The following is a 24,965-nucleotide window of genomic DNA, read 5'->3' on the forward strand; positions in this document are numbered from 1 at the left end:
CACTCATCTTGTGTGACTGTTTAAACTTGATCGTATACCTTCTTGAATATGTTTGAAGTCACCCTTAAGACCATTATTTTGCACTGAAAAGGATCCATAATTCCCATTGAATTATGAGGTAAATAATTGAGACTGTATTAGCTCAAAATATCTCAAATAAGGCTCAAGTCTCACTGTTGAAACTAGAAAGTTCAAAGCTGCAGTGGTCTTTTCTTCTCTTCTACATAAGTGAAATGTTGTTGGATGTTTTCATGCATCTGGAAGTCATTGTGATGCTCATTTTTTAGGAGTTTAGCTTCCATTTAGTAGCCATTTCATACTTACTTGGAATCCTGGTTTCCAAGTTATACATGAATTGGAAAGCAAGAGGGAATTGGAATTGGGCTATATCTAGTTAAATTTCAATACCTGAATTATTTTTCATCTTCCAATTCCTGTTGAATGACCTTAACTTAATTGATTTGGAGTGACCTGCACAGCTTCAATTCTCACTTTAATTGATTGACTTTCAATATGCATGGGCGTTTTCACACTACTGTTCTGCAAATCTAGGTGTACCCATGGTTGTGCACATCACCAGGAATTTGAAAATAAAAAGAAAACTGCGGATAACCGGCATGGCATTTGATGTTCTGGATTTTGCAACATATTTCCTTTTTGAAATTGAACTTGTAACATATCCTAAGTGTGCAGATGAGCACCTAATTTCAAGTTTAGATTTTATGTTTGAACAGACTTTCAAGGGTTGCCTTTTCCAATATAATAATATCATTCAGTATTTACTAATTTCATGTTATTTAAAGGTATCCACAATTATGTATGTGCCAATGGTCAGTTGTTAGGTTACTTAAATCTATCTTTTGCCATAACATCATATGTGAGAAATTATAAAATAACTGGAAAAATAAAAGCTTACCTTGTGCTCCAAATGACCCAGATAGAAAAATAAATGATGCGTAAGACAAGCCAGGAAATGACAAAAATTATGAAAGTAATGCTTGGGAGCAAATCATAGCCAATGTATTTGAGGCTCTTGCTGAGCTCCATGACCACATCGCTAGCATCATGTATGGCTAGAACCACACAACCAACTCGTGCAAACCTGTGTTGTGATCAACATCTACATTAACAACTATAGAAAAGCTTAAATCATCTGCAATCAAGACAGACACAAGAAGTTCCAATCAACAAGATGTGAGCATTCCATACTAAATTACTAAGGTGAAGTCTCTATAAACATCACAACCCTAAAATGATCCTATAATTCCAAAGATAATGAGCAAGGATATATGTGAATATGTGTGCACATGTGCACATGTGTGTCCATGTGTTACTATGTGTGTGTGTGCACACATATACCTATATATACATAAGGATTTACATATATGCATATTATGTATGTACATGTGCGTATATAACACCCTTAAAAGGAATTTAGAACCTTATGGTTTTCCCAGGGATTCATTGGGAAATATCTATGAAAGCATTACACAATTTGATGAGTGTTACATAATAATGTGGATCTAGAGGCAAAGAAGGTCATCATTCTTGACTTGTCTAAACAGCAACAAAAACTATACTTTGGTTATACTTTAGTTGGAACAAAATACTATCCATAAATTGATTTTACCAAAAAACACATCATAAAATAAGAAGACTACATGTCTACTTTAGGTGTATTCAAGCATTCTCCTTCCTCACTCACTCAAGTAAATTTCTGATCACCATCAACCATACATGAGAGGTGTCTTGATAATTTAAGTTTTGAAAAATGTTCTAGCAATATTCTAAATAATTTAATCCAAGACCTCTCTTATGCCTATAGTTACACACACATTAAATACAAATATAGCTCTAGTGTTTCAAATGGCCATGCATTACCACAAAATTTGAGAGACCATCAAGGTATCAATATAGAAGAAAAGCAACAAGACCTCGGTCCATATTAATTAAAAAATGCATATCCCATGCACCATAGGTACAATGAAGGGTAAACTACAAAAATGCTTCTAGTTAGAGGCATGTTCAAGAAATCTTATAAGTGATTATTTAAGTGGGATTCCATTACATATATGTTTACATACCTATGAATCGTATGCAACCACATGCAAAAGATCTTTCATAAGGAAAAAATCATTGTTTTGTTTCATAAAAATTTAAAAAGGAGAGTTCTAGCCATCCACTATGCAAACATACCATGGATGTAGGATGGACACATTACATAATGTTTAGTTGAGAACAAGATCAACTCAAGGATCAAATTTTCCAATATAATAGAACATTTAATCACATCCATATATATCAAGGCAAGCCTTATTGTAGGATAGACATATTCCTTTCCTACAAAAACTCCTAATGAATAAATTACCATGGATACAAAAAATGGATATAAGTGAGAAATGAGCTGTAAACACCCTCTCATTACAAGGAGTGCCTCACATCATGGTCTTCAAGGCTTCTATGACAAATTGGTAACCTCATACCTCATGTCACAAATTTAGTCTTCCAAAACATGTATTGTTTACACAATGTTTATTGGCGGTGTTAAATTCTGCAAATAAGTGAGAAACTATTAAAGACCTAGTGTAGGAATAGATACAATAGGACTATTTAACAAACAATCCTAGAATCAAAATAGAAAAATAGAGCTAGTTACCAACAATACAAGAGATATGCAAACAATATAAAGGAATCCCACTCTCCATCATCAAGAATAAGAGATGGATGAACTCTATATAGATAACAGTGAGACAAATACAACCAACAGGAAGAATAACTCTAACAATCAAAAATAGGTTGGAGTTCCACCTATCAGGAAGATGCCAAATAAATGGTTACACCTACTTGGAAGAAGATATATAAATGGTAAATAGAGGTGGCATATATATCAAAGTGAACAAGTAACTCTAATTACCAAGAATAGGTGGAAGTTATGCACATCTCTTATCAAAGATGTCATCTACTCTCATATATACTATTTATAATAACCTAAGTAGGTTTAAATATGTGTAGATAAAATAAACAATCACAAATATAAAAGAAAAAACAAACCTACACTAAAACCCTCCTTAAGTGCAACTTAGATGGGTGAAAGTATGGATCCTAGTAAATGAACTCTATTGAAGTACCCATGTACTTAAAAATACCTTCCAAAGAAAAGAAACCCCTTAAAAGAAGAGAGCATATCCCTCCCCCTACCCCAAATAGAGAGAGGGAAGGAACTTGTTTTTTGTGAAGGGCTTGGTGAAGATGTCAACTATCCACTTGTTAGTTCAGCAATAGCAAAGATTGATGACATGTCCACGAATGAGCTTCCAAATGTAGTGCATATGGATCTCAATATGTTTAGTCTCTGTTGATGATAGACAAGGTTCTACGAGATTGAGATAACACCCTAGTTGTCACAAAATATGATAGATGACCTATAAAATTGGATACCAAACTCAATGAGAATATGCTAAAGTCTAAGGGCCTCAATGGTGTCATTCATAAAACCCCGATAGTCAACCTCTATGGAAGAAGAGCAATAACAAATTGCTTCTTGCTTGACCAATATATGGGATTAAAACCAAGTAAGAAGTTGTAAACTATAATGTCCCAAACTAATTTTTATCTAATTTTTCACTTTCACAATGAATAAACATGATATAATCATCAAGATTTCGATGAGGGAAAGGTGATAGCATACAATGAAAGGGATAGAATGATATCATATAAAAGTGATTTTGGAGGCAAGCAGCACAACTCAACATTTCAAACTATTCAAAATTGTGGAAGTAAGATATGCATAATCTAGCAACAAGCTTTCTATATGCAATACAAGCTGGAAGTGAAAAATGAATAAAACCAATTTTGGCTGCAAGCCTTCCAAAACAATTGCAAAATCTAAATCTGATGGAGAAACACACAAATTAACATTAGAAATAATAATGTTGGAAATTAAGAATGATCCACCATTTTGGAGGCATAGCCTTCTAGACTCACAATATTGAAAGCAATTACAAACTTAAAATTATTTCTGGCACTAAACTGCACAAAAACCTACATGAAGCAATACCAAATTATTATGTTGGAGAAAGTACAAATAAATCCCTCAAGATTCAGCTTATTATCTAGAGAAATGTAATCCCAAAAACTTGTTATCACCAGATATCTAATGATGAGAAATAATTGAAATATTATGATAAAATATGATGTAAATTTCAAATCAATAAATTGACAACGTACCGAGGTGTATGACTACATCTGCAAGTGCATGGAAAGCTGAAAATTGCTAAACAACAGCTTCAAAGGCTGTGATTTACCTTGAAGCATGGTATGGCAGCAAGTTCAAACATTAATATTTATATAAATATTGCTTAACAAGTTACTCAACCAGCCTTGGTCAAATGCTACTCCATGATATGAACCACACCACTTCAGTAGTAAGACAGCTATTTATCATGTAAATAAGTGTTGGAAATATTGTCATTGATGTCAAAGGCACTTAGTCGAGATTGTTGAAATATAGTCATTGATGTCAAAGGTATGAAGACAAAGTTGTCATTGATATTAACAGAATGAGTTCTAAGTGCATGCATCTTTACTTAATATTTCAGTAAGAGAAATTATAAATTTATAATGTAATGATGTTGAATCATTATGGATATTCATGTAAATGCAACTTTGTGCAATGATATGGCCTGTAATCTGCTCAACCATTGAGAGGAAATTGACCATGCACACTGGACAATGTTGCACAGGGCTCTCACAAGAATATGTTATCGCTGATTGAAACGTGATCACAGTATTGGTAATCAGAAATGAAAAGAGTTGACAAGATTCAGAGATGAAAATAGCTATTCCTGAAATCAAAGTCATAGTTACAGCTTTAGCCAACATTATTGTAAAACAGAGACATTATTGTTATCAACAAAGACATTTATAACTGATCATGCTTATACAAAGATGTTACATGCTATCCAATCATGTTAAAGATTATTAAAAGGAGCAGAGATCATCTTTTTAAGAAGAGACCAGACTACTTAAAGGAGCAGAAATTATTTCATTAAGAAGAGAATCTCACTATCATTGAGAGCAGCAACTTATTAGAAGTCTCATTAAATATCAGAGAGCAGCGATAAACTAATGAACATCAGCAATAACATATTTAAGGCAGCAATAAACATGAAGACAGCGATTATATTTGTAAAGAGATAGTCAACCATATAATACAAAAGAGTAGATAAGACAAAATTAAGAAAAGGACAAAGTTCCATATGAGACGAAAATGAATAAGACAAAAATACAAGTAATTGGAATCAAGTCTTCAAGGCAGCGATTACACTTTATAAGTTTGCAATTAACCAAAGACTAAAAGGTTTTACAAAAGGAAGCAATTAATCTTAGATCATTTCAGCGATTGGCTTTTGAACAAAAGCCATGTCCCTTTGAAGGGAGATCTCTATTCCATAAGTTGTGTCACTTCACTTAGATATGGGAATATAAAAAGAAAAAGAAAGATGTGTGAGGGAAAAAATAGAATAGTCATATGGTTTAATATCAAACTTATATGCAGAGATAAAAGAAGAGTATATGCAAACTTCTATGAAGGAGTTGTGATAAAAGGAAAAAGGGTATTATCATCCAAACATAGCAGATTTCAAGGAGGTGATATAAGTTCTTGAAGGCAATATCATACAGATTGGAGCAGACTTAGAGCAGAGGCAAAACAGAAGTATATTAGAAAGATGCACTGAATAAAATTCAGCCTTAAAAAGGATCCATGAACAGACTTACTGGAGACTTATGAGCAGACAAATGAGAGCCTATAAGCAGATCTATTAAAAGAATTTGAAGAAGATCTGAAGTATATCAAGGGCAGAAATAAAGGCTTATTACAGCAGATATGTGTTAAGTATCTGAGCAGATTTATGAGGTTAATTTAATCTCATCTGGCGGGCGAAGTTTGTTAATTTTGTGGATCAGAATTAAAATTTATCTTGTTCTATGTATTATCTATCACTGAATTGTTGTATAAATCTGATTGTCTTCTTTTATGTTGCAGGAGAGGAGGAGCATTTTTTATTTCAATGTCCATTCTCACACATTTCATTTGGTATATGTAGTGGGCTGGGTACGGTCAAGCGATGCCTTGACCGGCCATGTCTTTTGGACATGGCCGATCAAGACATCACTTGATCGTGCCCCCTCACGATAATAAATGTTTGAATGAGAGACTTCATTTATCTCTCATTCAATCATTTATCTTACCGAGGCTATCATGCATTAACACTCCCCTTTAGCTAGATAAGATAAATGTAAAAGGTATTGGGAGCAATATTTATAAATCGTATGATGCTTATCTTGGGACCATAGTTTCAAGATGTGAATTGCCTCTGTCGGTGATTCTATTCACAAATTCGAGTGGATTGCTTTTGTCGGCAATTCTATCCATAAGCTCTTGTGTGGATTGCCTCAGTCGGCGATTCTATCCACAAGCTCTTGTGTGGATTGCCTCAGTCGGCGATTCTATCCATGAGCTCTCACATGGATTGCCTCAGTCGGCGATTCTATCCATGAGCTCTTACGTGGATTGCCTCAGTCGGTGATTCTATCCATGAGCTTTTGTGTGGATTGCCTCAGTTGGTGATTCTATCCACAAGCTCTTACGTGAATTGCCTCAGTCGACGATTCTATCCATGAGCTCTTGTGTGGATTGCCTCTGTCAGCGATTCTATCCACAAGCTTTTACGTGGATTGCCTCAGTCAGCGATTCTATCCACAATCTTGAGTTATTGTAAGATCGTCACCTTCCAATAACCTCAAAAATACAAGTGGAAATCATTTGGAAGTCGTCACTTCCTTATGATTTACACAGGGCCCATAAAATAATTATTAGTATTAATAATAATAATCAATATTTACAATTTTTACCTCAGAAGTGCTCAATCTTGATTAGTAAGCTCCCTCTCAATCACAAGGTATCTTGAGTTTCTTCTAGAGAACATATTTTTCTGAACATACGTCTGAATTTCTAACTTCAGCAAGGGACGCTTGTAGTTTAAGTTTGAGAGGACAAGTTCTTGCAAGGTGGCCATATTCGAGACTTTCAAGGAGATATCAATCTGATCTTAATCGGATCTTCCTTCAGGCAGTTAGGCTTTATAGAAGGAAACCTGGCTCTGATACCATGTTAATTTTGTGGATCAGAATTAAAATTTATCTTGTTCTATGTATTATCTATCACTGAATTGTTGTATAAATCTGATTGTCTTCTTTTATGTTGCAGGAGAGGAGGAGCATTTTTTATTTCAATGTCCATTCTCACACATTTCATTTGGTATATGTAGTGGGCTGGGTACGGTCAAGCGATGCCTTGACCGGCCATGTCTTTTGGACATGGCCGATCAAGACATCACTTGATCATGCCCCCTCACGATAATAAATGTTTGAATGAGATACTTCATTTATCTCTCATTCAATCATTTATCTTACCGAGGCTATCATGCATTAACAAAGTTATGCAAGTTATTTGAGAGTTGTTTGTGAAGAAGATTTTGAGCAGATTTGTCAAGAATTATTTGATCAAGAAGCTTGCCCTCATTCATATTTGAGTTGAAGGTTGGAGCCTTCTATTGTAAAGTGATCAAAGGTTGGAGCCTTATTCCAAAAGAGATTGGAGTCTCTTACTGAATTGGAGTCCGGTGATAAGGAGATTGGTGTCTCCTGTGGGTTTGTGCCTATGAAGCACCATGGTTTTCTCCCGTTAAGGTATCCACATAAATTGCGTGTGCATCTCGTGTTCACTATTGTTAGATCTTACTTGTGTGGATGCTTTTGATTAATGCTTTCTGATTGCTAAAGTTTAAATAAATTACACTTGTCATGTACTATAAAAAATGACTAAATCAACAAAAGTTAAAGCTTTTTATCCACTTAGTGTCATGAAAGGAGTCATTCCTATATACATGTGACACGTGTTATTGTAGCAATGCTCTCTTAGATAGAGCCATTTGATCCATGCCTTCTATTGTCTTGCTGCACAATGTCTCAAGTAATCCTCAATCCATTTGTTCACGATTTAGATTTGCCCATTGGTTTGAGGGTGATAAATGGTGCTACGAGTAAGCTTAGTTCCTATCAATTTGAAGAGCTTTTGCTAGAAAAAACTAACGAACCTACTATCTCTATCACTTATTATCATTTGAGGCAAACTATGGAGTCTGAAAACTTCTTTGAAGAAAGATTCACTTATTTGAGCTGTCTTTATATGTAGAAAAGATAGTGAAGACACGAGCATACTTGGTAAGTTTGTCTACCACAACAAAAATATAATCTTTACCCTACACTTTTGGAAGTCCCAAGGCAAAATTCATTGAGATGCTTTCCCATTTTTTATTTGGAATTGGTAGAGGCTGCAATAGAATTGCTGGAAAAGATTGCTCAGTCTTATTTTGCTAACAAGTCATGAATTCTCTGATGTGCTTAACATCTTTGATTCCTTTCCAAGAAAACATTTACCTAATCTATTTGTAGGTCTTGAAATACCTTGGGTGGCCTCCAAAGGGGGTATCATGAATCACCCTCAAAATTTTATCCTTCATTGTTGAACCACGGACAAGTAAACTCTATCCTTGTACATTATATGTTCATTTGCTACCCGGTATCTATCATCTTGCAGCTTGCCTTCCATCATGTCAGTAGCAAAGGTGTTCTTAAAATATACCACTAAAATATGAGCTTTCCAATTGACTAAAATATTAGTCATAGAGCATAGAGTGGGTTTTGATGACAAGGCATCTACTACTATGTTATGTCCTTTGACATATGTCAAAGTTATGGACCCAAATTTTACTCATCCACTTTATGTGGTCTTTCATCTAGGTCCTTCTAGCTGAAAAAGTACTGCAAACTATTATTATCTATTTTAACCACGAAATTTCCACCCACTAATGTTTATTCTATAAGAAAATTGCTCCAACCCTTCTCAAAAAGCATCACATTCCAACACAAAGGGAAGGGGGAAATTGGGAATAGCTAACATAGGGCATGAGCTTATCACATCCTTAAGCTTATCAAAAGTTTTTTGTGCTACAATAGTCCATGTGAAGGCTCATTTCTTTGTCAAATCAGTCAAGGGTGATACCAATTGTGAAAACCATTAACAGATCTCCTATAGTAACTATAGAAGCCAAAGAATCTTCTCAATTGTAAAGTCGTAGGAGGAGACCACTCCAAGATAGCTCAAGTATTCTCCTGATTAATTTGAACTCCTTTGGCACTAATGACATATCCCAAATACAAAAAACATGCCATTCCAAACTCGCATTTAGGTTCCTTAGAAATTAATGCTTGTACTTCAAGGATTCCCAACACTTCATTTAGGTGCCTCAAATGATCTTCCATTGTTTATTTTTGTATGAAGATGTCATCAAAGAAGACCAAAACAAATTTCTTATTTGCTTGTTAAACACTTGGTTCATGCAAGACTGGAAAGTGGCGGGCGCATTGGTCAACCAAAATGGCATGAAAAAAGTCAAGTGTCCAAAGTGACACTTGAAAGTCGTTTTATGAACATCTTCTTCTCAAACCTTGATTTGATTGTATCTCGATCCTAAGGACTATTTTTGAGAAATAGGCTACACTATGAAGTTTATCAACCAATAGATATTTGTTCTTGATGGTCCTTCTAATTAGAGATTTGTAGTCTATGCATATCCTCATGGTTCCATCCTTCTTCTTTACCAAAACCATAGAGGAAGCAAACAAGCTTGAACTAGGTCTGATGTGCCCCATGTCTAAAAGCTCTTTAAGGGCCTTCTCAATTTTTGCCTTATATCTTTTGGGATGATGATAAGGAGTATTATCATAGGTTTGACTCCTTACTCATTAACATTCTCAAATCCTCTATTAGGTGGCCCTCCTAGGGGTATGTCATTAAAAACTTTGTTATGCTTATCCAATAGAGATTGGATTTTAACATGATATAACTTCTTATCATTTATAGAAGTGGTGGGAATTATCAAACACTGGGCTACCCAAGAAACCTAACCATGGCAAAAATTTCTCTCCATTCTTTTTGAGGAAACAATTATAAGAACTCCATTTGACATTCTTCAAAGCACTTCCATCTTCCCATCAACATGGAACTTTAGTGCCATGGTTTGAAAATTCTACGTGAATTTCCCAAGGGAAAGTAGCCACTCAATTCCCAATAGTATATCAGTGTCTTTTGTGCCACTACATAGAAGTCATCTATCACTTTGTTATTTCCCAAGGAGAGGCTCTATTTGGAAAGTTTCTTCATGCATGACATGGTGAATCCATCAACCACCATCACATTAAATCCCTCAAAGTCTCCTATCTCAAGACCTCTTTTAACTACCAAGCCTTCATCAATGGAATTGTGGGTTGCCATGCTATCAACTAACACTATAACTCTCTACCCATGAAGAACTATCAAACTTTAAAGGGGTTATATTTAGGAGTACTTGAGAATGTGGCAAAGGTACTTGACAATGTTCATGTACATCTTTTCACTTTTTGTCTTAGGTTCTACTCGACCAAATTATTCATCCAAAACAAATTTCAATATAGTGGATTGGCCCTTGAAGAAGACATTTATGTCTTGGTTCCCAAGGTTCATTTGTAGGAAAAAAAAATAGCTTCTTTCAAAGCTCATTCTTGGTTTCTTTTTCTTTGTTTTTTTTCTTCAACCACTCCTAAATTGGCTTCTTATGTTGTTTTTCTTGTGGTGCCTTGGAACGGGTCTTTCCTTTTGGAATGGAGTGTTCCATGTTTCTGGCTCTTTTCACATCTTGTAATGAGGGAGGATCAAAGGCTTACACCCAACTTTTGAGGGGCTCCGTCAAACTTTCTATGACCAAAACAATAAGCCTTCTTCCAAAGACATTAGGAACCATAATAGATAGCCTCTTGAACTTTGTCACATAATTGTCGAACAATTCATATTGCTTCAACCGGACCAATTTCAATGAATACTTGCAGGACTCATGAGTCCAAGAGCTCACCAAGTCGACTCACCAAGGACTCGTGAGTTGAGTCCCGGAGAGTTCTGCCAAGTACTCACTCGAGTCTTGACCAAGGACTTGCCGAGTCCTAGGCTTAGATTCCAAAGTTCTAGGCTTGGACTTTCGGGTCTGTTTGGGCACATTAAAACAACAAAAAAGTGAGCTTCTCAAACTCATGCCTTTTAGGTCTGAACAATGAAATAGCAAGGGAAGGAGCGGAGAAGACAAGCATTTGGGCAGGAATAAAAGGGCGTCGGGCCAAAAAAGGTGGAAAAAAGTACTTTTTTGAATTTATGTTTCATCTTTTCAAGCAGCCCCTCTATTGTTGGGTTTTTCTAACATCTAACACCTTGTGCAGCTTATCATTGCTGCCCCTCAAACCCATTAGGGTCTCCACTCCCAAAAACCCACTAGTTAATGGGATCTCGTCATATAAAAAATTTGATTACAATGAGGGGGTCTGGCAGTGGAATTACGCAAATGAGGTTAAAATTGTCAACTAATTTCTTTTTTTGTGTGTAATTCTACATTTTTTTGTCGAGTCCTTGTCGAGTTTTTTGTCAAGATTTTGTCGATTCCTGAATCTGAGTCCGAGATTTAAAACTTTGGTTGAATCTATCATGGATCCTATGACTAAACTCAACATCAATATCAATCAAACCATGTCCTTGGGTGATCAACCCAAGGCACCACTATTAATGTGCAACTCCTTCCAAATGGAGTGTAGTATATTTGATTGCTTCTCCTTCAAACATAGGGCTAAGACAGAAATATGTGTGCAAATTTTGAATCCATGCGTGAGCTGTACACTTGTTTGAACCATCAAAGGTGGGTATTGACATCTTACCCAACCAATGCTACAAATATTCTCTATTAAAGTTTATGTTTTTCTCTTTCATAGGTTGATTTTTCATTTTTAAATTGCAAAAATATGGGAAAGACATGGCTGCATGAAAATCCTTTGCCAAAGATTCGTATTCATGCACTTCATCTGTAAAATTGTCTCCACAGTTTTGATTTTGTATCTCTTCTTCTCCCTTAGGTCCTCTTGTCAAAAACTTGGGCTAAACAAGTTCCTTCACCATTATGGTTTTGGTTTAGTATAAAGGCACCCAAATTTTGATTCAACTCCTCAAAGGTCCATGCTATCTCTAACATAGACTTTCATAAAATTTGGAACTCCTGAGTTAATTCCTTCTAATTTTGACTAATATTTTCTTGCAAATTCATTTCTTCTCTCGTCTCAATCACCCATGACTTCTTCTATCTCATGTTCTAAAAGGGAAATTTGTCTCTCCTAATTTTTTGGAGACTAAACTTTCTTTTATTTAAAAAAAAATCCTAATTGATTTTTTTAATCAAACTTTTGCATTATTTACCACTATCCAGTTTGCACGTATTTCCAGGTAGAGTTTCCCGCTTGTCTCTCCTAATTTTTTGGAGACTAAACTTTCTTTTATTTTAAAAAAATTCCTAATTGAATTTTTTAATCAAACTTTTGCATTATTTGCCACTATCCAGTTTGCATGCATTTCCAAGTAGAGTTTCCCGCTTGTCTTTTTGGTTTATTGTAAGTTTGTAGAGTGTTCAATTCAGTTTACCATTCATTCATGAAGTAGATGTAAATGTTGTTCAATTCTCAATTCAATATGCAAGATATATTCTAGTTATATTTTATTGATCTATGTATTGTCTACTTATATGATAAATCTGATTGTCTAGTTTTGTATGGCAGGTGAGAGGAGCATTTTATAATTTCTATGTCCTTTTCCTTAAATGCCATATGATATATATATATGAGAGGGGAGGATCAAGCAGTGCCTTGACCGGTCATGTCTTATGGACATGACCGATCAAGACACTACTTGATCGCACCCTTTGGTATATAATATCAACCGGTGTTAAACATATTTGTCAGCCCGATATTAATCGGTGATCACATAACACATAACATATTTGCCAACCCGATATTGATCGAGACTTATGTAACATGTTTAACCGATATGCCAAGCGGTATTAATTATGGCGTTTGGTATTGCAAGGTAACCGAAGTGAATCGGTGTCTATGTTAACGGACACCGATCACTTAACTAATGGTTATATTCATTAATCATTGATCGGTGCATATTATATTCGAAGTTATACTGATTGGTATATGGTTATATTAATGCTTTGAATGTTTTCCTTAACACCCGATATCAATCAGTGTGAGTTTATTACATCTCCCCAATAACAATCGGTTCGAGCATAATCATTAAATACTAATTGATGTTCAGTTTACCGATAATCATCAAATAGGTTTTGCGATGGTTATCCTGATTTGCTAATCGGTGAATGCAACTAATATAATAGATTATCACATCGGAATTCTATGATAATAAACAATTATGTATAAATAAAGAATGCTTATCAATTGAGGGCATGATGATATTCATTTGAATAATCAATAGGATAAATGATTGAATGAGAGACTTCATTTATCTCTTATTCAATCAGCTATCTATGCATTAACATACATAAGAGCAAGTTTGTTTTTAATACATAACAGTGTATATGCTAATCATCAGTAACTCCACTATGTGATATTTCCATTTACATTTTCAACTCAGACATATAGAGACTGAAATTCAACACATACATTTGATATTAATTGAGAAGATAGTTACAATAGAAATGCAAGAATCCCTGACCTTGTCAACATAAAGCCTTTGCAAATACAAACAAAATAGAGGTTGTGCTAGTGAATTGAAGCTTCCATGCAGGGTTTAGTGCTTGTAATTTGCTCAGAAGTTATACCTTCAGCTAACATCACTCATATTTTCTGCTCATGCAAACTCTAGCATGTGGAATGAGGCCATTCGAGCCTGGAAATGACTGATTTGTTACTTGTAAAGTCTCCCAGCCATCTCCAAAAAGTCCCATGACCCCTCACAAGAGAAAAACACCTCTTTCTTAGTTTATTTCACACCGCATAGAGGTATATTACTACCTTTATCACCCATGACCCATCTTCAAGAGTTCACGCCCAGCAAAAAGAAGTCATATGACTGAGTAGAGTGAATATAAGCGGCTAAATGTGCAGCATTTCTCCCTTGAAAACCATCAACCATGTTTTATATCTCAAGCCACATATCATATAGTGCAGTGTGACAAACGGTAGCATTGAATCGACAACCTTAAGTCTTTGCACACCTCTATCAATCTTACATTCCTTTGCAACAAGTCATGCCTTTCTCTTCATTCATGTTCAACATGTATGGGTATTCTATAATGCAAGGCGTTCCCATTAGAAAAAGTGATTTTATAAACCTTTAAGTGTGCAGCCCAAAAAGTGAATAATGACATTCAAATTTTCAATATCTCTTGCCTGAACCTTCCCAAGAACAACTATGAAATTTGTCTTCGTAAAAAGACTTCACAAATTTGAACCGCAATCACTTAAGTGCAAATGCAAAACCTGAATGATTTTGCATGTAACTAGCTAGGGTGGATAGTTTCACCATCGAAACTTATTGCCTAAGGGTTTTTGTCCTATGGTTTGGCTCCTCAAGAAGCTCTCAAAATCCAAATAGAAGAAATAATCCAAGTACACCAAATAGGCTCCAAAAACATTATTTTATAATAACCCCAAGAAGCCTCTAGAAGAACTTTTCAAATTCCTGTTCTTTTAAAATTTCATTTGAATATCAAAAATAAAATGACTTTATTAATATCCTTTAAATATTTCACTTAAGTCAATTTACAATACTTTATTAGATTAATTAAATAAAATTACCCATAAAATGTACTTTGCCAGATAATATTAAATAATTAAATTAAATTATTTCCTTTAACCCAACTTCAACCTATGGGAATTCAATAGGCTAATTAGTTGCTCCAAACTACTCCTCGAAAGGGGACATTACATATTCCTTTTGATAGTATCTATATTCTCTATCATTATTATGCATAACATTTGTTCTGCATCGAATGGTTAGCTTTTTGAGATCAAATGGTGAAAGGGTTAGAATGATATTCTATATATATATATATATATATATATATATATATATATATATATATATATATATATATATATATATATATATATATATATGTTTTTTGGCAGCAAGCTACACAACTCAATATTTCAAACCATAGATGGACTACTCGCCAAAAACTCGGCGAGTAGCAAAAAATCCGCCTAGTTTTTGGGCCAAGCGAGTAGTTACGACTTCTACTCACCGAGTTTTTGGCAAAAACTCGGCCGCGCCAGCACATAACAAGAAAACATCAAAAGTTCATTGCATTTCATTTTTTGAGTTGGGTTTTTTGGTGAGAAGGGGGAAGAGTGACCAACAAGGAGATTTCAAACTATTCTTGCTCATTTCAAGTGGATTTGAAGGGGATTTGAGGTGATTTTTCAAGGAAAATCAAATTCTCGGGTTAGTTTTTTTTGTTTTTTTTTTTATGTTTTTTTAAAATAATTTGTTTATTTTTTGTTGCATCTAGATGAATTAGAAATGATTCCTAGGTAGTCTAAATTCTTTTTTTTTTTTTTTTTTTAAGGTAAGTGCTATCATTAATGGGGATAGCTCCCTATATTGCAAAATTAAGAAAAATTACATACTGTTTCATACATTAGACAAGACTAGCCTTGCCTGCCATACACTACCATAGACGCATCTATAGACACCCATGCCTGACTACCAAATAGCCAGTAACATTACCAAAAACAACCCCATAACCCACAGTTCTGTTACATTTGTCCACCAATAGCTTGGTATGTCACAGCTGCAAATTCACCTATATTGATAGCATTGCGGGTGGAGTTCTCAGGGAGCCACCAGTCATCTGATTCAGTCTGTCTACGGAAAGGCGCCATGTTCCCATTAAACACCGCACATCTGAACACTTCCCATGCATTCTCCCCAAATGCCTTTATGCGCTCACGTTCCTCCTTCCATACCTCCCTTCTAGCCATCTCGCGTATGGCGTCACTGTCTACAGAGCCACCACTGCCCCCATCTTCTGTATCCTCAGATTCCTCCTTCAACTCTGAGGGTAAGTAATTTTCAAACTGGAAGTACACTTTCAATTTGCTCACTTTGACACCCTCATCCAAACTTAATATGACATTAGCAACAATGTCCGCAATGAGTGGCTTCACAAAACCATCAAAGAGTTCGATCGCCCGTTCCCCAGAGTCAATGACATCGACTAGGGGCATCACGACTGCCTCCAGCACGGCTGCATAACACCAATGTCTCTCAAAATTGAGAGTGATGCCCATAAGCCCACAAATAGCATCATAAACATGATCTTCAATGATGAACAGGTTCCTTAATTGTGTTCCCAGCGTAATCCTGCCTCAAGTGCACGGATTCTGCAGAACACAAAGGCGTAATCCTGCCTCAAGTGCATGGATCTCAACTTCATTGTTTGTGGCAACTCCAATGCCACCAAACAAACCATATAAAATATTTCTCTACTGTCTTGAATTATGGCTCCAATACCGGGTTCCCCTTACTGGCACTGTCGAAATTGAGTTTTGTCCAGTCCTTTGGAGGGGCCTTCCATCTAACTAAGTTTCTATCAACATACTTCAAAGGGGGGGCATAAAAACCTGGATCTTTAAGAGCCCACCGTTTTTCCATTAAGGCATCCCAGTTATTGTATATTTTAGGACCACCTTTCAATATATTCCCGTTTATCACTTACTCGATTGCAATTTTTATTTTGTCCACCAGCATAATGTTTGACAGTGTTGTTTCTTTGAAAATTCTTCTATTCCTTTCCTTCCAAATGTGCCATACAATTATGGATGGTCCAATCATCCATAGATCACTCCATTTTGACTTTTGTCTAATTGGCCAAGAAAGAAGAAAGTCAAAAAGTCTTTCGTTTTTAACCGTAGCCCAATTGACCTATTCAAAGAACCAGTTCCAACAAAATTCTGCCACAAGACAATTGAATAGTAGATGGTTGGCGGTTTCTTCATCTGCACAACACACAACACAGCAATTGGGACCCAAGATGCCAATAGTTTTAAGTCTATCACTAGTGAGGATTCTACTATGTAAAGCAATCCACAAAAAAGCCCCTGCTTTTGGAAGTATTTTATGATTCCAACATAATTTGTGCGGCCAGGTATTATAGGAGCCCCTTTGTCTTTGAACTTCATACCCAGATTTGGAACTGTACATCCCAGATTTCAATGCACACCAAAAGATGTTGTCCCTTTCACAAGAGGCCGGTATTTTCCTATCTTTTATTGCTTTCCAAAGTTTTTCACATAATGAAGGATTGCCAATATTGATTTTCTTCCATATTCTCAGACCATTCGTGTCCACGTGGTTTTCCATGTAATTGCATACATGTTGCCCTATGCAGTTTTCAACCATATCTATCCACCCCTTATCTTCAAAAGATTTCGAGAGAGATGGAAACTCGTCCCATGAGTCTCTCCAAAACAACGTTGTTCTACCATTACCAATCTGCCATGAAATATGCTCTGTGATAATGTGTCTGCAATCCCATAAGAAATTCCACGTAGCCGAACCCCTTTCAGTATTGGCCACTGTGAGAATTCGATTAGGGTCCTCTGAGTCTAGATATTTCTTTTGGAATAGCCTGCACCACATTTTTTGAGTCTCTTTGCACATCTTCCAGGAGAGCTTAGCACCAAGGGCAGAGTTTTGTAGCTCCATTTTCCTTAAGCCAGCTCCCCCATTTTCCTTGATTAGGCATAATGTGTCCCAATTGATAAGCGGAATTTTCCTGTTATCTTTAGCTCCATCCCATACAAATTTCTTGAGTAAATTGTTCAGACTTTTTCCAGCAGTGAACGGCATTTTGAAACAGGACATGTTGTATATAGGGATGGCCGATAAAACTCATTTGATCATGGTAAGTCTACCTGCTTGGATCAGCCATCTATTTTTCCAATTTTCTGATTTAGATTGGCATGATTTGATAGCATCTTCCCAGATTTGAGATTGTCTGCATCCTTTGTTAATACGAACCCCTAAGTATTTGATCGGAAGCTCTACAACTTTTATATCCATGTGTTGTGCAATTCTGCCTTGGGCCTTCCTATTGGTGTTAAAGAACAACAGCTGAGATTTTTCTTTATTCATAACTTGACCCGAAGCCCTTGTGTACTCCTTAAGTGTGCCCTTAATGCCTAAAGCTTCCCGGGTAGAAGCTTCACCAAATATGATGGTATCATCTGCAAATTGGGAATGTGTAATTGCCTCGAATTGCTCATGAACTTTGATTCCTTTCCAAATGCCTTCATTATGCCTCTTCTTTATTAGCCTCCCCAAGACTTCCACCATGAGAACAAATAATGAAGGAGATAAAGGATCTCCTTGTCGCAGACCATTTGTGGCTCCAAAAAACCCACTCAAATTACCATTGACAAGAATTGAGAATTTAACTGTGCTAATGCAAAATTTTATGCATTCAATCCATTTCACCAAAAACCCAAATCTGGCCAAGACATGCAAAAGAAAATTCCAAATCACCTTATCATAGGCTTTGGCAACATCAAGTTTAATAATCATACCTTTTAATTTTTCTTTATGGAGTGAGTGTATGACTTCCAATACCAGGATGATGCTATCCGCAATTTCCCTACCCAAAGTAAATCCATTCTGATTTTCCGAAACTAGCTTTGGTAGTAGCAACTTCAATCTTTCAGCTATTGCCTTGGATAATATTTTGTAGATGGTGTTGCATAATGATATTGGGGGATAATCAGACATTGAGTCACAATCCCGTTTCTTAGGAATAAGGCATATAATGGTATGGTTGATCTCTTTCACAAACTTATGCTTTTTCTGAAATTCTTCAACCACACTCCAAATATCCTTGCCCATGAAATCCCAACATTTCTGAAAGAGCTCAGCTGTAATGCCATCAGGTCCAGGCGCCTTATGAGGATGAAGTGAGAATGTGGCCTTTTTTATTTCCTCCAACGAATAAGGAGCAAGTAGCATATCGCAATCAGAGCAAGTAATCAGGGGGTTGATGACTTCCTCAACAATTGATATTGCGCCTGAGTTTTCTACCTCAGTGTTGCCCAATATTTCCACAAAGTAATTGAGAGCAATTCGCTCCATATCCGTAGCCGAAGTATTCAAAATCCCATTCTCATCCTTAATTGAACATATCTTATTATTGATCCTTCTAGCTTTAGAAGAAGCATGAAAGAATTTGGTATTGAGGTCCCCCTCGGCTATCCAAAGTTCCCTAGATTTATCTTTCCAATATAGTTCCTCCCTCTTCAAAATTTCCAAATACTGGGCTTTAAGTGTTTTCTCTAATTCGAACTCCACATTGGTCATGCCAAATCGCATTACTCGATTACCAACCTCTTCAAGTTTTTCCTCGATTCTACATTTCTCAGCAAAAACATTTTTGAATGAGATCTTGTTCCAATCCTTAATTTTGTTTTTCAGGAACTAAATTCTTTTGAAAAATTTAACGCTTGGGGAACCAGAGTATATGTTGCCTTCCTACCACCAGTTTTTCAGATTGTCAAGGAATTTCTCATCCCTCCACCACATGCTTAAGAATTTGAAGTAGTTCTTATGACTGCTAGTTTCTTGAGCAATGGATAAAGAAAGTGGTAGGGGATCCCAACCAATTTGAGGCACAATTTCAGTTTCTAGAGAGTAACTACCATTTATCCACCATTCCCCCACCAGGAAACAGTCCAGTCTTTCTGATATATTGGCAAAGTTTAGTCATCTATTAGTCCAAGTGAATCTTCCATTCTTCGATATGATATCGACCAATTTGCAGTTAGATACAAATTCTCTAAAATCATCCATCACTTTTGAAGGTTTCCGGAGACCTCCCACCTTCTCATCAATGTCCAAAAGAGCATTGAAGTCACCAGCAGCAATGACCTTACCACTATCCAACTGACTAGCTTGATTGGAGACCTCATTCCAAACTCTTAGTTTTTCCTCAGTCTTAATGGGTCCATATATGTTAAATGACGGATAGGAGATATTGGACTGCTTGCAGACAATGATACACGCCATCCAGTGATCAAATGAGGCAATGGGATGCACATCAATTTTGGAGGGGTTCCACATGATTCCCAAGCCCCCAGCCAAGCCTCTGGCATCTTGAAAAATTTCTTCCCACTTATAACAATATTTGATGAACTCCACTGCCTTTTCCTTACTTAGCTTTGTTTCATGTAGAATATAAACTTCTGAATCAAGCTTGGCCAAAGTTCTTTTGACCAGGCGTTTTTTGTTAGGGGCCGAAAGGCCCCTGACATTCCATGAAGTGAGCCTCATCTTCCCCCAAGGGAGGGCTTACTTCCCTTAACAGGATTCAAGAATTTCAACATACTTACAATGCCCTTCTCATTTGCTCTCTACTCCCTAACCGTTTTGTGACTTTTCCTCCCTCTTGTGCCTTTTGCTCTTCCAAGGATGATGTTAACAGACTAGCTGATGTATCTAGGATCCACTGTGTTCAGTCCATCACCATCACTAACCGACTCAGATGTATTCGAATTCGACTCCTACAAAACCTCCTCTATTGTGTGGTATTCAATTGGATACACCATTGTGTCATTACTTGGGATGATGTTACAATCCAATGGGATGTCTTGTGTGGGAATCTTCGTCCATTCATCTTGGTTTTTATCGCTTTTGATGGATTTAGGGCCTTCTAAAAGCAGGGTTTCAGGTTCCCGATTTTTCTCCTTTGCCTTCCAAACCTGTTTCGGTTTTTTGTGTGGGCGCTTAAAGGCCTTTCTTACAAACAATCTGCATTTGTCAGTACTGTGAAATTTACTTCCACCTCAAGAGCACACGCCAGTTTCTTTTTCGATTTCTATGTGTTGTTTCCAACCACCATCCACAGTGAGTAACATAACCGAAGAGGGGATTGTCTTTAGGGTTGCTAATTTGAGTCTAGCATATGTGTATAAATCTCCCTCAACGATCTCTTCATCAATTTCCAATAAAGTACCAAGGGATCTCCCGATTGTTTCCAAACACGCCTTGCTCCAATATTCTATCGGAAGGTTGTATAATCGGACCCATACTGATTTATCATATAACCGCCAACAATGTAGGGTCAAAGTTCGGAGCCCAGGGCTGAATATATAGTGGGTGATCGTCCAGGAACCAGTTTTGAAGGCTAATGATGTGGTCTCTATCTTCTTCTTTGGGAAAAACAACAACAAAGAAGCCCTTGGGTAGGAATTTTATCATTATGTGCTTCCCTCAATGATTCACTACCCAGGCGTGAATATCTTTTCTTGATAATTTTGGCCCTATAATTTTTGCAATAATCGCATGTTGATCGAAGATCAGTTTTTCCCTTTCAATGTTTTCTATTAGGTCAATTTCAATGTCGCTTGATGAGGCATCCTTCCCTGTATACTGGCGATGATTCAGGTTTCCACCGGTGATATCAACGCTTTCTTCAGACTCTACCTGCTTATCGCCATGCTCATCCTAATCGACTTCCAGAATTTTTCATTTAACTAGCTTTCTCAAACTCGCATCCTTTGCATCTCCATTCTGCTTTTCGCAAGCAGCCTTCTACATTTCGCTCTCCATTTTTAATGGTGCATTGGCATTCTTGGTATTTAAATCCTTTCTAAGTTATTTGCACAAGATTTAACACTAGATTTGACAAGTTTTGTTTAAATTTTCACAACTTCTTTAAAGAATCTCTAGTTTTCAAAAAAAAATTCAAACCTTAATATTTTTTTTTTTAAAACTTTGAATGATGTCTAAATTTATTTAAACTAATGTAGATAGTTTGCTAAATTGTTTAACTAAAATGTTAACTTTTTTTGTCACTTTGTATGTGTAGGTTAAGTAAGCATTATTCATGGCAAGGGAGGAATGGCCACTAGATCCATGCCCATCTGGGTATATAGGCACCCGTCCTAAAGGTGCTAGAAATGGGGCATGGAGGTATGCCTATGAGGGACCCGATCCTGGGTCAATTATATGCATAAAGTGTGAGAAAATACTTCATGGAGGCATCAACCGCCTCAAATACCACCTTGCAGGAATAGACAGGCATGATGCTAGAGCATGCCCTGGGACCAATGAAGAAATAAATAGACAAATGAATGCTCTACTTGCAGCTGGGGAAGAGAAGAAATTGCAAAGGGAGAGGGCAAAGCTAGCCCTGAGAACAGCCATAGCCGAATCTCAAGGTGTTTATGTTGACATTGAAGAGGAACAAGAAGCACTTGAGGGCATAGTGGGCTTTCAGCGTGGCCCACTTAAACGCAAACCCACCACCACCTCGCCCATCGCTTCTGCTTCCTCTAGTAGAGTACCTGGCATTGTTCCATCATCACAATCAGGGTCCATAGGTGATTATTTTGTGCCCAAGAACACACCTGGAGCACAACCATCATTAGAGGCCACTGGATGGAATAGGGAGGTACATGAGAAAACCGACATTGCAGTAGCTGATTTTTGGTACTTCAACAACATTCCATTCAATGTGGCGGACGATCCTTATTGGTTGAATTTGGTGATTGCTATGACAATTTCAAGAAAGAGGTACAAGGCCCCTTCTCGCAAGGATTTGAGTGGGAGGTTGGTAAATTACTACATAGTCCACTTGATTTCATTTTTAATTATTTTTTAGATTTCTTGTTTATTAAATCAAAATTGTGTACTAAGACCTAATTTCACTTTGCTCTTATAGGTTGCTCACAGATGCAGTTGCTAGGGCAAGAGAAGTGATGGAGGAGCAAAAAATTGAATGGGCAAATTATGGCTGCACCATTCTTTCTAATGGGTGGACAAATGGCAAGAACCGCACCATCATCAATTTTTTGGTTGCTTGCAAGGACAATGTAGTGTTCTTGAAATCTGTTGATGCCTCCAGTAAGGTGAAAAATGCAGAAACATTGGTTGGAATGTTGGAGCATGTCGTCATGGAGGTAGGGGTAGAGAATGTGGTGCAAATCATCACAGATAATGCAGCAGCATATGTGTCAACATGTAGAATCCTTTTGAATTATCACCTTTAGGCATTAGCAATATTTTCATTTGTCATGGCTTTGTTTTACTTGGTTGCATCTTTCTTAAGAATAAGTTCTTCTTTTGCAGGAGGAATCCACCAAGAGAGGCACCCCACTCTTTTTTGGACACCTTGTGTAGCACATGTCCTTGACCTTCTTTTGGAGGACATAAGAAAACTTGAGTGGGTGACTCCAGTTGTGGAAGATGCAAGGAGGATCACCAAATATATTTACAATCACCCTTGGGTCCTAAATTTGATGAGACAGCACACCCAAGGGAAAGATTTGGTGAGAGTTGGTGTCACAAGGTTTGCAACGATTTTCTTGACGTTGCAAAGCCTTCTTGTTGCATTGACTTCTTTGAAACAAATGTTTGTGAGTGGAGAATGGCTTAACTCACCTTATTCAAAGAAGCCTGAAGGAGAGGTTGTCACATGCATAGTCTTCGACAGCCAATTTGCACAAAGCGCTGCATAGATTGTGAAGGTAACTTCAAAACTTTAATTTTAAAATTTTAATTATTCTTGATTCAAGTCTCTCATTACTAATTTGTAACTTCATTATTTAATCTTTTTGTAATTTGTATTTTTCAATTGTAGGTGTCAGAGCCCTTGGTTCGAGTTTTTCGCTTGGTGGATGGGGATAAAACCCCAATGGGATATCTTTATGAGGCCATGGATAGGGCCAAGGAGTCTATCAAAAATTACTACAAGGGGGATAGACTCAAATTTGATCCCATTTGGGAAATTGTTGATAGGAGGTGGAACAATCAGCTCCACCAACCCATTCATGCAGCAGGGTACTTCCTCAACCCTCATTTTAGGTTCGGGGGTTCTTACTCAAATCTGAATGGAGAGGTCATGGAGGGACATGCATTGAGAGGACGGTACCCGATGTTGGAGAGAGACCTCATTGTGAGTGAGCTCCAAAATTATGAGGGAGTAAGGGGTAAGCTATTCTCTTCAGAGTTGGCTAGGAGAGGAAGAACCACTCAAACCCCAGCCATAACATTTGCCATTTGGATTTTGGGAACTAAAATGATTGATAAATTATGTTTTCTCTTTTCTCTTTGCTTTCTAACTTTTCCATTTTATTTATTTTGCAAATGCTTGGTGGCAAAATTGGTGTGGAAACACCCCACATCTCAAAAAATTTGCCCTCAGAGTCTTATGTCAGCCTTGCAGTTCATTCAATTGTGAGCGCAATTGGAGCTTGTTTGAAGCAATCCACACGAAGAAGACGAGCAAGTTAGCGCAGAAACACCTCAATGACCTTGTCTTCATGCAATATAATCTTCGATTATGCGTAAGGAAGGTAGAGGAAGTAGAAGATGGTCCAATTGACTTGGATGATATAGATCCTTGCAATGATTGGACATCACAGGAGCAGCCTCCATTGTTTTCCGACACTGACATCACTGATTTGGAGAGGCATGCTATGAAGGAGGAGGGGGTGGATTTGGGTTGGATGACATTGATGAGGAAGTGTAAGAGGATGAGGATTCATTGCTAGTGCCAGAAGCAGGTGGATACATAGCTTCGTCCAGGATGGAGGATGAGCCAGCCATATCGAGCAAGGAGGCACAGTCACGCCCACTGCAGACTTCTAGGACTAGACCCTCTAGTTCTACCTCTCCCCAAGTTTTTGCTAGAGTTGGGAAGAGGAAGTTGTAATTGTAATTTGTAATGACGTATTTACTTTTGGTTTTACAAAAACTATTTACTATATTGCTTTTAGGCTTCCAGCCATCAGCATTCCTCATGAGAATGCGATTTTGTAGACACTTTGCATTTAAACATATCTAGAATCAGCTTGTTTCTTTTGTGTTATCATTTATTGACTCATTGGATGCATCTTCTCATTAAATTTTGCAAAAAAAAATGCATTTTTTATTAAATTTAAGCATGTTTTTAAGTTGCCGAGTTTTTCCCAAGTTTTTTTCC

The 24,965-nt window shown here is 36.9% G+C and overlaps 1 protein-coding gene across 1 annotated transcript in view; it reads right to left on the bottom strand.

The window, feature by feature from the left end:
* LOC131044218 (ASC1-like protein 1) overlaps positions 1–24,965 on the bottom strand; it is a 71,932-nt gene that overhangs the window by 34,523 nt on the left and 12,444 nt on the right. The window contains exon 4 of the mRNA XM_059207229.1: positions 917–1,102. Coding sequence (XP_059063212.1) covers positions 917–1,102 — 186 coding nt within the window. The remainder of the gene's footprint in view (positions 1–916; positions 1,103–24,965) is intronic.

This window comes from Cryptomeria japonica, chromosome 6 (assembly GCF_030272615.1).
Source record: "Cryptomeria japonica chromosome 6, Sugi_1.0, whole genome shotgun sequence".
Lineage (NCBI taxonomy): Eukaryota > Viridiplantae > Streptophyta > Pinopsida > Cupressales > Cupressaceae > Cryptomeria > Cryptomeria japonica.